Source organism: Electrophorus electricus, chromosome 12 (genome assembly GCF_041902795.1).
Source record: "Electrophorus electricus isolate QZ-2024a chromosome 12, ASM4190279v1, whole genome shotgun sequence".
Classification (NCBI taxonomy): Eukaryota; Metazoa; Chordata; class Actinopteri; order Gymnotiformes; family Gymnotidae; genus Electrophorus; species Electrophorus electricus.
In genome coordinates this window covers 26,947,501-26,960,000 of record NC_137508.1, presented here as the reverse complement: position 1 = coordinate 26,960,000, position 12,500 = coordinate 26,947,501, and the positions used below count along the sequence as shown (strand labels likewise).

At 44.8% G+C, this 12,500-nt stretch overlaps 1 protein-coding gene and 1 long non-coding RNA gene across 3 annotated transcripts in view; both read right to left on the bottom strand.

Moving 5' to 3' along the window:
• Positions 1–5,298, bottom strand: part of tenm3 (teneurin transmembrane protein 3) — a 201,620-nt gene extending 196,322 nt beyond the window's left edge. The window contains exon 1 of the mRNA XM_081724816.1: positions 5,175–5,298. Coding sequence (XP_081580942.1) covers positions 5,175–5,211 — 37 coding nt within the window. The 5' untranslated portion in view covers positions 5,212–5,298. The remainder of the gene's footprint in view (positions 1–5,174) is intronic.
• Positions 5,299–5,386: 88 nt separating this feature from the next.
• Positions 5,387–12,500, bottom strand: part of LOC145660253 (uncharacterized) — a 276,813-nt gene continuing 269,699 nt past the window's right edge. For both annotated transcript variants that reach the window (XR_014126495.1, XR_014126496.1), the window contains one exon: positions 5,387–5,542. This is a non-coding gene — a long non-coding RNA (uncharacterized LOC145660253). The remainder of the gene's footprint in view (positions 5,543–12,500) is intronic.

Below are 12,500 nucleotides of genomic sequence, written 5' to 3'. Positions count from 1 at the left end.
GTCTCTGTGCGTGCGTCTCTGCGCGTGCGTGTGGTTCTGGCCGTGCACCCCTCCCTGCTGGGTCTGGTGAAGGCAGGGTCAGGTGAGGTCAGCTGCACTGCGGTCTGGTTAAGGGGGCTGAACAGGATGGGTGAAGACTGCTGGTCAAAGCCGAGCTGACAGGTAAAGTATCATGAACCGCTGCCCTGCTTAGGAGAACAGCAGAAAAATCAAGTCGTAAACCAATAGCATAGAAGCTTTTTTCTCTTCTGTCTCTCTTTGTGCCTCAGCGTCGCCCCGTGTGTCGCTCTCTCTCAATAGGGATTGTATCAACTGACCCAAAATCCAGACAGAAAAAACAGAATCTGTAAACACTATCCCATTAGTGTCACACACACACACACACACACACACACATTATATAAAACAAATGTATAAAACAAAGAGACCATCGTGTCTCATCAGTTGCTCAAATAAGTGTCAGCGTAGCGTTCTGATCCTGAAGGCACCAGCCCAGAGAGATTAGGATCTGAGACCAACCTTGGAACCACACACACACACTCACACTCACACACACACACACACACACTCACACACACACACACACACACACACACACACACACACACACTCACACACTCACACACACTAGAGTTGTTATTAATTAATTGACATTGGGTGTATTCCTTGACAATTATAACTGCCTGTGAAGTTCACTTGAACAATTTGTTAAATAAACAAATTATATTATTATAATGATATTTTCTTTTGGGTCTCTTGATTTTCTGATGGACGTTTCCAAGCAGAAACTCCTTAACCTTTAACCTTTTAGAAGGGTTAGAGTAATAACCTCCAGTCTCTGGGACAGTTCAGTGTTTGCCATTAAACCCAAAACAGCTCTTGATTCTGAGTATTATTTATATTCATATCATGCACCTCTAGATTTGAAGCCTTATTCATACAGACAACATGCGGCGTGCTGTTTCGAAGAATTTATTTACGTCCGCGCCGCGTGCTGACAGCCTGTCGACGGAACTCGCACAACTACTCTGCACTAATCGAAACGTCACATGACCCGGCGTCTTTAATCACTCACATTTGGGGAAGCAAGGGAAAGAAAAACTCCCCTTTCTAACCACTGTCTTCATCATCGGGCAATTTCACAATTAAATTCTAATCATTTTTAATTGCTTCAAAATTACAGAGCTAAAAGACTGAGTGCAGTTTCACACACACACACACACACACACTGAGGGATAACGTAGCACAGATGGAGAGAAGACGGCTTAACCACACCGGCGGCTTGGCAGGGAGACTAGTGGCTAAAGTTTGTCTCATCTGGTTTGATGACTTCATAAATGCAGCCAGGCCGTGACAGAGGAAACTGAGCACCACAACAACAGCACAACCCACCAGCTACTGCTGCTTGTCCCAGCTCAACATGCGCGGGTGCAGTCCACTCATCACTTCACACAATCACAGAAAAACAATAACAATAGCGATGACAGCTACAATAATAATAATAATAATAATAACAACAATAATAACAATAATGATGATGATTATTATTATTATTTTATCATTTTTTAAAAGGTATGTATTTGTTTATTTATTTAGCAAATCTACAGTGTTAATATTAATTTTAACACGTGGTGCAATTTCTAAAGTTAGTTTTTACAATTTATATTACTCAATGACAAATACAATTTTTCATTGTTATACGGATATAACTGATGAAGGATCTCAGTCCAAAAAAGTGTCATGTTTCTATATTATATATATATATATATATATATATTTTACAATGACTAATATTTTTTTCCGTATAATATTTTCTTAAGAACATCTTTTCTTCCTGTTCCTTTTTTGTATAATCTATAATCTGTACCCTGGAGCACATGGAACTTTTCTTTTCAAGATAAATAAGACATGTGATACACGCTGCCCAGATCCCAGTGGTCTGTGTCCTGCACACTCATACCTTCATTCTGTAACACAAACGCAAAGCCCTGTGTAACACATCTACTGTAAAATAAGATACAATTACAGCACTCGCTGGTGATCATTAAAACCTGCTAGAAAAAAATCACAATTCATTTCTGAATCACTTATGAAGCAAAGTTCAATTCATGTGAAACATTCAGAAAAAACATTCCAGTTAGACCCGACACAGAGATTTATAAGTCATCTTGGCCGCTTTAATCTGGGTCTAATGATTTCTGCCCTAGCCATGGTCCCACCCCATGGGGGCGGGGTTATGTGTCTAGGGAGAGCAGTACTCACCCCCAAATCTCACTTATTACGCCACAAAGACCTGGTACAATGCCACTGTCAACTTTTCCCAGCAAATTGCAGGGCAAAAGAAAATGATTTTTGAGAGGGTTTGAAGTAATGAACAATTTATTTCAGTTCAGCGGTTAGGGCTGAATTCGCACGGCATTAGAAGAATATTTAATGGAATAAAAACCTTTTAAAAAAAACAATCGCAGAAACCGCAAATGATGCATACAGATGACACACTGCATTACCAGTCCCTGAAATAAAAAATAAAAAAAATCAATAATTCTTCCAACTTTAATTTGTAAAATGCAACATAGAGCAATATATTATAATGAATAAACATTACAAATTTTGAGCTAAAAAAAGTGAAGTGTAAAAGTAAAATTTGCAATGTTAAATGTTACATTTCTAACTGTCCCTCAGCTGAGTAGCAGATCTTGGTGTTCGAGTGTTTTTAAGACCTGAGCATTCGAAAGGCTGAAATGCTGTAACAAAAGAAAAAAACCCCACTGATCTATTAACTACACGGCATACGGGTCATTAAGTAGAGAAATAATTGGAGTTTCAAAGAAGTTCAATTAAAATCATATAAATTCCAAATGAACACCAATTAGTGCAAATGAAATTGTACATGATAAGATAATTAAGCAATTATGGGCTTTCTCTGAAATATTTATGAACTGTTAATTTGACTCTGAAAGCAATCAATGCAGTGGTAATGGCCTTTCTGGAACTTTCTTCTGGAGCTAGAGAACATGCATTACTAGTGATGGTACATCATTCTCAGACGGATGTAATGGTTAGCAGGCGTTGTCGTTCACTCACTAATTAACTATCTCCTGATGCCTGTCTAGCCCGCTCTCTCTCTCTCTCTCTCTCTCTCTCTCTCTCTCTCTCTGTGTGTTAGTGTGGTCACCACCCTGTGAACGCAGCAGCCAAACGCCACGGAACAAATTGGAGAGCGTGTAGCTCTACTGAGAGATGTGAAGGACAAAGCAAAAACGCTCAGCAACTTAGGACGTCGTCCGTAAGCTCTACAAAAAGGGATTCCCTCTTATCTTTCACTGTTTCTCTCTCTCTCTGTCTGTCACCCTGAAGACATGGTCTTAGATAAACCTCACGCGCCACCACTCTCATACTATCCCAGTGTCATTACTGCTGCTTTCTAAAATAAACACCGTCCGCAGACAGGGAACACTGTCGCCGTGGTGACTGATAAGAGCTGGGTTAAGTACACACACACACAGACACAGGACACGTTTGGGAATCAGTTTCATCACCACTGACACACTAACAACACTGGGACGGAGTCAGAGCCTCTCTTAAGGAACCTCCCTCATGCTTAGGCCCCGCCCCACACCTCTCTCACGCTTAGGCCCCGCCCCGCACCTCTCTCACGCTTAGGCCCCGCCCCGCACCTCTCTCACGGCTAGGCCCCGCCTCACACCTCTCTCACGGCTAGGCCCCACCCCGCACCTCTCTCACGGCTAGGCCCCGCCCCACACCTCTCTCACGGCTAGGCCCCGCCCCGCACCTCTCTCACGGGTAGGCCCTGCCTCGCACCTCTCTCACGGCTAGGCCCCGCCTCGCACCTCTCTCACGGCTAGGCCCCGCCCCGCACCTCTCTCACGGCTAGGCCCCGCCTCGCACCTCTCTCACGGCTAGGCCCCGCCCCACACCTCTCTCGAAAGAAAAATGACTAAATTATGGGGACACAGTTAATAATTTAGAGCCAGCTATCTCTCTCCGAGCACCTCGACCGCGTCAGCAAATCCACCACAAAAACCCAACCCCGCTGACGCTCCTTTCAGGACACTAGGTGGGATGGTTCAAGCCCCGGGGCGATAAGGTGGTCCTGACAGGGCCCATGAGGTCCCGCCGGTGTGCGAAGCCGTGGTCCTGAACACAAAATCCCGACGCACGCGGCTTTGTGCAGGCTAAGAGTCAGCGTTTATCTCCGTGGGACGTCCCCATTAGGTCAACAATGCCGAGAGTCTCTTTTAAAATATTTCCCCCCTTATTTCACTTCAGTTTTGGCGCAGTTTTGCCTAACGCAGACGTCAGCTGTGTTACACTCCAAAGCCCCGTCACTGTGATCTCCCCTAACAGTCTCTTAAGTTCAACTTACTTTATTACAGGTTTTGGAAACGTCCACACAGGCAATGCAGTTTTTGGAGTGTATTAATTTTTGTTCAGAATTCACATATCCTGCTGCTTTTGCCGAGAGTCGACAGCGTACAAAACCATTCGTGAGATTTAATAGCGGCGTTTTGGTTTTTTTCCTGCAGCGTGCGCGTCATGCAGGTCAGATGTCTTTTAACATGTCTCGCGGACGCTCCTCGTACGAGACGCCCCCAAACCTTGAAAACGCTAAAGGAGGACTAAATTAATTAAACGCTTAGGGTCAGTGGTGCGCTGTGGAGGACAGGGTTTCATTAACCCATAATAACCCTGCCATCCAGCCACGGTCCTGCCAGACCCAGATCTCAGATCTGCGCGTAGGTCCCCGTTCACCGCTGCACACGTGCTGCTGTCTCACTCTTTCACTCTACACTCTCACTCTTTCACTCTTCAGGCGGTTGTATCACGTGTACCAAAATGTCACACTTAGGAGCCTGTATCCAAAGGCAAAAACACGTCTTATTGGTGGTTAAATGTGTATGTATGTGAACACCGCCTCCTGTCTCTGTACACTTAAAGAAACACATTAAAAATATGTTAAAAATGATTTCTAGCTTATTCTTTAATCTGTGTAGTCTCTGTAAATAGTCTAGTGTGTGTGGGTGGTTTGCATTTCATAATTAGTCTTTACAGCGCCGAACACGTAAAACAGATGCTCTGTCCCAAGCCCACAGGTTCACACGCGTGTGTGTGACACAATGGTGCGTGGGACGGCGGCCGGGGGACACACCCACCTTGGCGGCCGTAGTCCTCCGTCTCCCTGTGGACCATGTCTTTGACACGGCTCCCGTACAGCAGGCGTGAGCAGTCCTGATCGAAGGCCTTGAGCGTCTCGCTGGAGCTGTAGGACTTCTGCGTGTGGACAGCGGCGGGTCTCCGCTGTCCCCAGGTGGTGTGCCAGTGACGGTTCACTTCCAGTGGCTCTTGGTCTCAGTGGTGAGGCCTGCGTTCCTTCACATCCATCCTGCACGCATGACGCCCCCCGCGGCACAACGGAACGCGACACGCGCGCACGCAAGCGCACGCAAGCACAACAGCACAGTGGAGCTCACGCGCTCACTGTATGCTGGCGCCGCCCAACGGTCCGTTTAGTGTCGTTTACCTGAAGACAGAGACAGAGAGAGAGAGACAGAGAGAGAGAGAGAGAGAGAGAGAGAGAGAGAGAGAGAGAGAGACAGAGAGAGAGAGACAGAGAGAGAGAGAGAGAGAGAGAGAGAGAGAGAGAGAGAGAGAAGCATAAAACAGAGGTCAGATAGCACTAAGCTGTACACTTAATCTTCCCAGGACTCACAAATCCCCTACCTTACAGACTAGCAGCATGCATGATTTGCTGTTATCTTTCAGACTGTGTGTGTGTGTGTGTGTGTGTGTGTGTGTGTGTGTGTGTGTGTGTGTGTGTTTGTGCGAGAGGGACAGAGAGTTTGAGTCAGTATATTATTTTATCAGGGCTCACTGCACGGTTCAAGGTGTACTGGTTTTAGCTGCATGTACTGGTTTTAGCAGGGTGTACTGGTTTAGTCTGGGTGCACTGGTTTAGTCAGAGTGTACTGGTTTATAGTCAGGGTGTACTGGTTTAGTCAGGGTGCACTGGTTTTAGCAGGGTGTACTGGTTTAAGATGGTTTGGACTGTCTGCTTTACAGCTGTTTGGTAATTCTGCATTTTAATTTGCTCCCAGTCATTGATATTCATGCTCTTCTGTAGCGGAACAGACAAGCCTCTGCTGGGGATGTGATATTAGTCTCCGTTAGTGTAGCGTTTATGTAAAAAAACAAACCCAAAAGACACAAGGGAATGTTTCTGTGCTTATTACTTCACATTTGCATATGTAGGTGTGTGTGTGTTTGTGTGTGTGTGTGTGAGAAAGTTCTGACCAGACTGTCTGTGTAGTTGTGAGGTTTTAATTGTGCAGGGGAACAATTTTGTATGATGAGCTGGTCTTTAGGGGCCTGACCAACGGCAACAATGAACCCTCCCACGCTGCACCGGTGTCACCCTCTAGTCAGCATCCATGCTACGGGGCCGTTGGAGGGCGTGGGTGTGCACTCTGATATGTCAGGTGTTACCGATAACCCGAACACAACCATTAGGGGCCCGACAAGAAACAATACATCACAACATCAGGCACAGGAGAGAGAGAGAGAGAGAGCGAGAATAGCCAACAAACTTTCATTAAACTGCCAGCAAGAATTAATAAAATCCACCTAAGACATCCTGGGAAATGACAGAGGAAAAGAGAGAGAGAGAGAGAGAGAGAGAACTTCTAACGGGAGACAGGAGAAATAAATGACAGCAAAGCCCCGCGGGTGCTGTTCCCATGTTTATTAGTCCAAAACACTCTAATTCTGCGCGTCCCATAACTGAGGTGCTTTAATATCTGGCCTTGTTTTGGAACTCACACACACTTCATGAGCTCCGCCACTCGCGTACCAAAAAAAGTTGTGTTTTGTTCTTTTGTTCCCATCTTCCATCCTCCCTCTCTTCCTCGGTGCCTCATCCTACGCACCTTTTCTTCCGAGAGGAAGAGGTCATGGCTGTCGCGTTTATCAGTGGAAGGAAGGAAGGAAGAGGAGGAAAAGAGGAAGAGCTTCCTCTTGTCCGTTCCGGGAAACGTCAGAGGGGAGAAAACGGATTTATATCGGCTGGGTGAGCTCAACACGAGAGAACGGCAAATGACTGGATTCCAGTGATGTAGTTCCTTCACAGATGAACGCTCTCATTGGCTGTTGCCAAGGGTAGGCGGGGCACACCTTTGATCTGCTGTGAGACACGGATGGAGGAGAGTACTAGGGCTAATAAGATTAACACACACACAAAATCATCAAAGTTCCCTACGTTGAAGTGAGGGGTAGAAATTCTTTTGCAGATTATCTGGAAATGTAATAACATGGTAAAATTAGTTTTGACTAATAATATCTTAGTTCCTAAATATCTTAATATAGTATTATTATTATTATTATTATTATATGTTTTTATTATTAATTAATTGATTATTATGCAAACGCAGTTGCTGTATTGGAAAGGTTTACATTTAAACATCAACATATTATCTTACATTTTTTTCCAGCCTGTACACTGCAATTTCTATTTTCACATTATTTTTTACAAAGTAAATATTAATTTTAAAAATTATCCAGATTTAATCAACATTTTGATTAATTTTATACAAAAACATTTATTGCCAATTCATTTGAAATGTTTTGTTTCATTTCCGGTTTTAGTAAAAAGTCAGAGAATAATACAAAAAAATAATATAATATAAAAAAGACAGAACTAAGCATCACAATACAAAATGTTGAATGCTTTTAAATTAGCTAAGATTTAATATAATAAAAATACATTAAAAACACAAATAAAGACAAATGTAAAAAAAATTTGCATTTCAATTTTAAAATTTAACTTTTGATTTTCCCCATTATTTGGCTAAGTAGAGTCTAAAAGTGTGGGAAAACAAACAAACAAGGCCTGACGTGTGTGTGTGTGTGTGTGTGTGTGTGTGTGTGTGTGAGTGTGTGAGAGAGAGAGAGTTTAATCCATAATTATCTGATTTTCCTCTGTCTCCATAAGTGAATTAAGTCTGTTTGATCAGTTGTATTATTGGTCATGAAATTTTTAATTAAAAATGGATGCGGTTCAATGACAGCTTCTCCATTTAGAGCTCTGCACCAATTGCCAGTGCTAAGACGCGTGGGGCAGGTATAGGAGTTGCTCCAGCCAGCCAAGCAAATAACCCCCCCCCCACCCCTAAATGGCCACTGACCCTCGGGGGGGGGCAGTGGTCAATGAAACTGTATTTACATGCATAATGGCGGAAGACACAGGACCACCAGCCTCACGTGTTGCGCTGTGACACCACGTCCATAAATAATACACCAACGCCATTCTGGCAAAGTCTCTGTGGTGCCGCCGTATCACACTCTCTCTCTCTCTCTCTCTCTCTCTCTCTCTCTCTCTCTCTCTCCCTCTCTCTCTCTCTCTCTCTCTCCCTCTCTCTCTCTCTCTCTCTCTCTCTCTAAGCTCTCTCACACACACACTTTTGGCCATTCAGAAGATAAAAGCACTGGGGGCATGCATTTTATAGATTTTGTAAATATATATACACACACACAAAAACTATAAATAACACACATATTATAAACAGATATTTAATAAACATCTAAACACCCAGGAACAATGACTGCAGTCCATAAACTGGGCGTGTTTCCTAAGATAGCTGGTGGCATCAGGGTTTCAAACTGAGTTTCACAATGGCACAGAAATGGCATAAAGGTCTTGCCTGGAGGGTCTGGAAGGGCTGACGCCAGCCTCAAGACAAGTGGGGTTTAACAGAGCCTCGCAGACAAACCCACAACTGTCAGTCCACCAACGCACAAGTAAACATATCAGCCTCAGCAAGCCACAAGAACAGCTGCTACCGCGAGCTTCTCTCTCTCTCTCTCTCATATCCTCGTTCTCGCTCTCTCTCTCCAACATACTGCAGACTGACACAACGTGACGTCCACCACCCGCTCCACTACTTCTCTGAAAAGCCCGTAATAAACTAGCAAATCTGAGTGAAGAGGGAGCTTGTGTGTGTGTGTGTGTGTGTGTGTGTGCGCGCGCTTGTGTGTGAGAATGTGCATACGCGTGTTGCATTAGTCCAAAACCATTTCCTTTCTAACTCTAGTCTTTCTAATGTGTGTGTGTGTGTGTGTGTGTGCTTGTGTGTGAGAAAGTGCATGCAAATGTTGCATTAGTCCAAAACCCTTTCTTTTCTAATTCTAGTCTTTCCACTGTGTGTGTGTGTGTGTGTGCGTGTGTGTGTGCGTGTGTGTGTGTGTGTGAAAGGGGCTTGTATTGTGTTCTTGTAGCCAACACATCAGTGCACTTCAGAAGGGAAGTCATGTGGAAACGTAACACCCGACTTGACAGGACGGATTACTCTTTTAACCTGCCAGTGCAAAGGTGGAGTCTGAAGTGGATTTTTTTCTATGCTCAAGTGTGTGTGTGTGTGTGTGTGTGCGCGCGCGTGTATGTGTGTGTGTGCGCGTGCGTGCGTATGCGTGTGTGGGAGATGCTTGGCCTCTGACACCTCACACACTTTTTGTCCTTGTTATATAGGGGGTGCCATCTGGTTTTGTCCTCAGCACCCCACCATACCAGTCACTGCACACTGTCCCCGCCGGCAGAGACAGACATCGGAGGACAGAGACACAGCAGGAAGGGGGAGGGAGGAGAAGACACAGCAGAACGCAACTTAGACACGTTAGTAAGAGAAGAAGAGAGATGAATGGATGGATACGAGGTGCAAGATATGCGTGAGAGAGAGGCAGCAAGCAAGAGAGACAGAAAGAGAGAGAAGCACTCACAGAACTGGAGAGATTAGTTCATTCTGGTAGATGGGCACACGGCCCCTAGCCCTGCACAGTGGAATATAAATATATTTTTGTCAATTTTGCCAAAACTTTTATTTTAAATAATTTTTTCACTACTGTTGTCACCTATTTTGTAATTATTGTTGTCTTTTTTTGCTGTAATGTTTTTGTTGTTAAGAGTTGTAACTCTTTGGCGATGCTGGTCTCCTAGTGGCCTCTCATGGCGTGGGAGGCGCAGAGTGTGGTGCAGAGATCACGGGGAGGCTAGGGCTAGACCTCTGTCACTCCAGAGCCTTAAATCAAAGTCCTGCTATCTCTCATACTATGTACAACAGCCCAAAAACATCAGTCATGGCAATTTCCACTTTTATTAGAATTTCTCCCTCTCTCTCTCTCTCCCTCCCTCTCTCTCTCCCTCTCTCTCTCTCTCTCTCTCCCTCTCTCTCTCCCTCCCTCTCTCTCTCTCTCTCTCTCTCTCTCTCTCTCCCTCTCTCTCTCTCTCTCCTCCCTCTCTCTCTCTCCTCTCTCTCTCTCTTTTGGTGGGAGGTTGTACGTTTACATTTTGCCAGCTTGTGATGTGGGCGCTCAAGGCGTTAATGGCTGACTGTGGTGATGTCTTAATAAAGAGTGATTCTCTGTGGGCCAAGATATGAAAAGCAGAGAGAGAGGGAAAAGAAAAAGAAGAAAGAAGAAAGAGAGAGGAGAGAGAGAGAGAGGAGAAGAAAAAAATGAAGAAAGGAAGGGTGAAGTGAAGATTTCAGGACAAGACCAAAGAAAGCAAAAAAGTAGAGGGAGACAGAAAGAGAGAGAAAGAGGAAGAGAGAGAGTGGAGGAGAGAGAGAGAGAGAGAGGGAGGGAGGGAGAGAGAGAGAGAGAGAGGAGGGAGGAAGGAGAGAGAGAGAGGAGAGAGGGAGAGGAGAGAGAGAGAGAGAGAGGAGAGGAGGAGAGAGAAGAGAGAGGGAGAGAGAGAGAGAGAGAGGGAGAGGAAGAAGGAGAGAGAGAAGGAGGAGAGAGAGGGAGAGAGAGGGAGAGGAAGGAGAGAGAGAGAGAGAGAGAGGGAGAGGAAGGAGAGAGAGAGAGAGTGGAGGAGAGAGAGAGGGAGAGGAAGGAAGAGAAAGTGCAGGAAGTCACGCATTTATGCATGATGTGATCAGGGAAGATAAATCTTTCGTCGTAGCCGATGTTGAGGTCTTTTGTTTATCCCACAAATGCCACCATCAAAAAGCAGTTTCTTCTTCTGCTGTGAATCTTTGCACAGATTATTTGAATCTCAAGATGAAAGTGGAGCAGTATTACCAGGGGTAGTCGAGAGACGGAGGGAGGAAAGCAACCAGAGAACACGGAGAGTACGTGTAGGGGCCAAGGCAGACAGGAGGTGGAGAAAACCTCACGTCTGGAGTGACTCAAGCGCTCAGCGAGGAAGACGACCTGCTAGATGGGTCCCATCATCTTCCTCAGCCTCTCTTAAATTCCTCTTGTTCTCTCCCTCCCTCCTTCCTGTTCTCTCTCTCTCTTTCTCTCTCCCTCGTTCTCGCTGTTGAGTAATTACATTTCAGTAAAACTGAAGGAGAAACCGCTGTATTCACTGACCTCCCCACAAATGAAAGAACAGGGAGAAGAGGATGTCTAATATTACATTGCTACTACACACACACACACACACACACACACACACACACACACACACACACACACATTTTTCATTGACTTGCGCATTACTGTACCTAAAAAAAATACCACACAACAGAAACCTTTTTGTTCTACAATAAATACTGTAAACACTGAGTATGAGCTGTAAGAAGACGTTTAATAAACTAAATAAACTAATAAACTATTGAGTTTCAGCTATGACTGGTTATCTTATAACCTACGTACTGAGTTTCAGCTATGACTGGTTATCTTATAACCTACATACTGGATTTATAGCTATGACTACAGTTTATCTGTAACCTACGTACTGCGTTTCACTTCTGCCATTTGGTTATCTTATAACCTACATACTGAGTTTCAGCTATGACTGGTTATCTTATAACCTACGTACTGAGTTTCAGTTATGACTGGTTATCTTATAAACTAAGTACTCAGTTTGGGGGCGGTCACACGATTCCTTTTCAAACTCTCTGAATCACGGACTGACGGCATGGACCTGTGTACGGAGTGATGCACACAGCGACTGACGGCATATACGTGTGTACGGAGTAACTTCTTCTCTGAGCGACATGAAAGAATGCCATACGCCATCCACCCCTGGCCCACAGTGGGTGGGTAACCTAGTTTTGGCATACCTCGAGCTGCACAATGCTCAAAACAAACATTAGCGTAAGATTACCGTAGTCTGAACGTGAAAAAAGCACCTTGGCTTGAGTTGGATTCTAAATATGTCCTGACAATCTTGTTCTTTTTGAAGTTTTCCCAGGGTACTCTCTCTCTCTCTCTCTCTCTCTCTCTCTCTCTCTCTCTCTCTCTCTCTCTCTCTCTCTCTCTCTCTCTCTCTCTCTCTCTCTCTCTCTCTCCTCTCTCTCTCCTCTCTCTCTCTCTCTCTCTCTCTCTCTCTCGTTTACTCGTTTGGCTTCGCCCACCTCCAAAAAAGTGAGATTCCTCTTTTCCAGTGTGATGCCGTGCGCCTCGTTGTGTGAATGCACCCTATGAACTATAGCAGGTTGTCCAATACATTAAAGCCTGAGTCCCCCCCACCATGGCTTTATTGC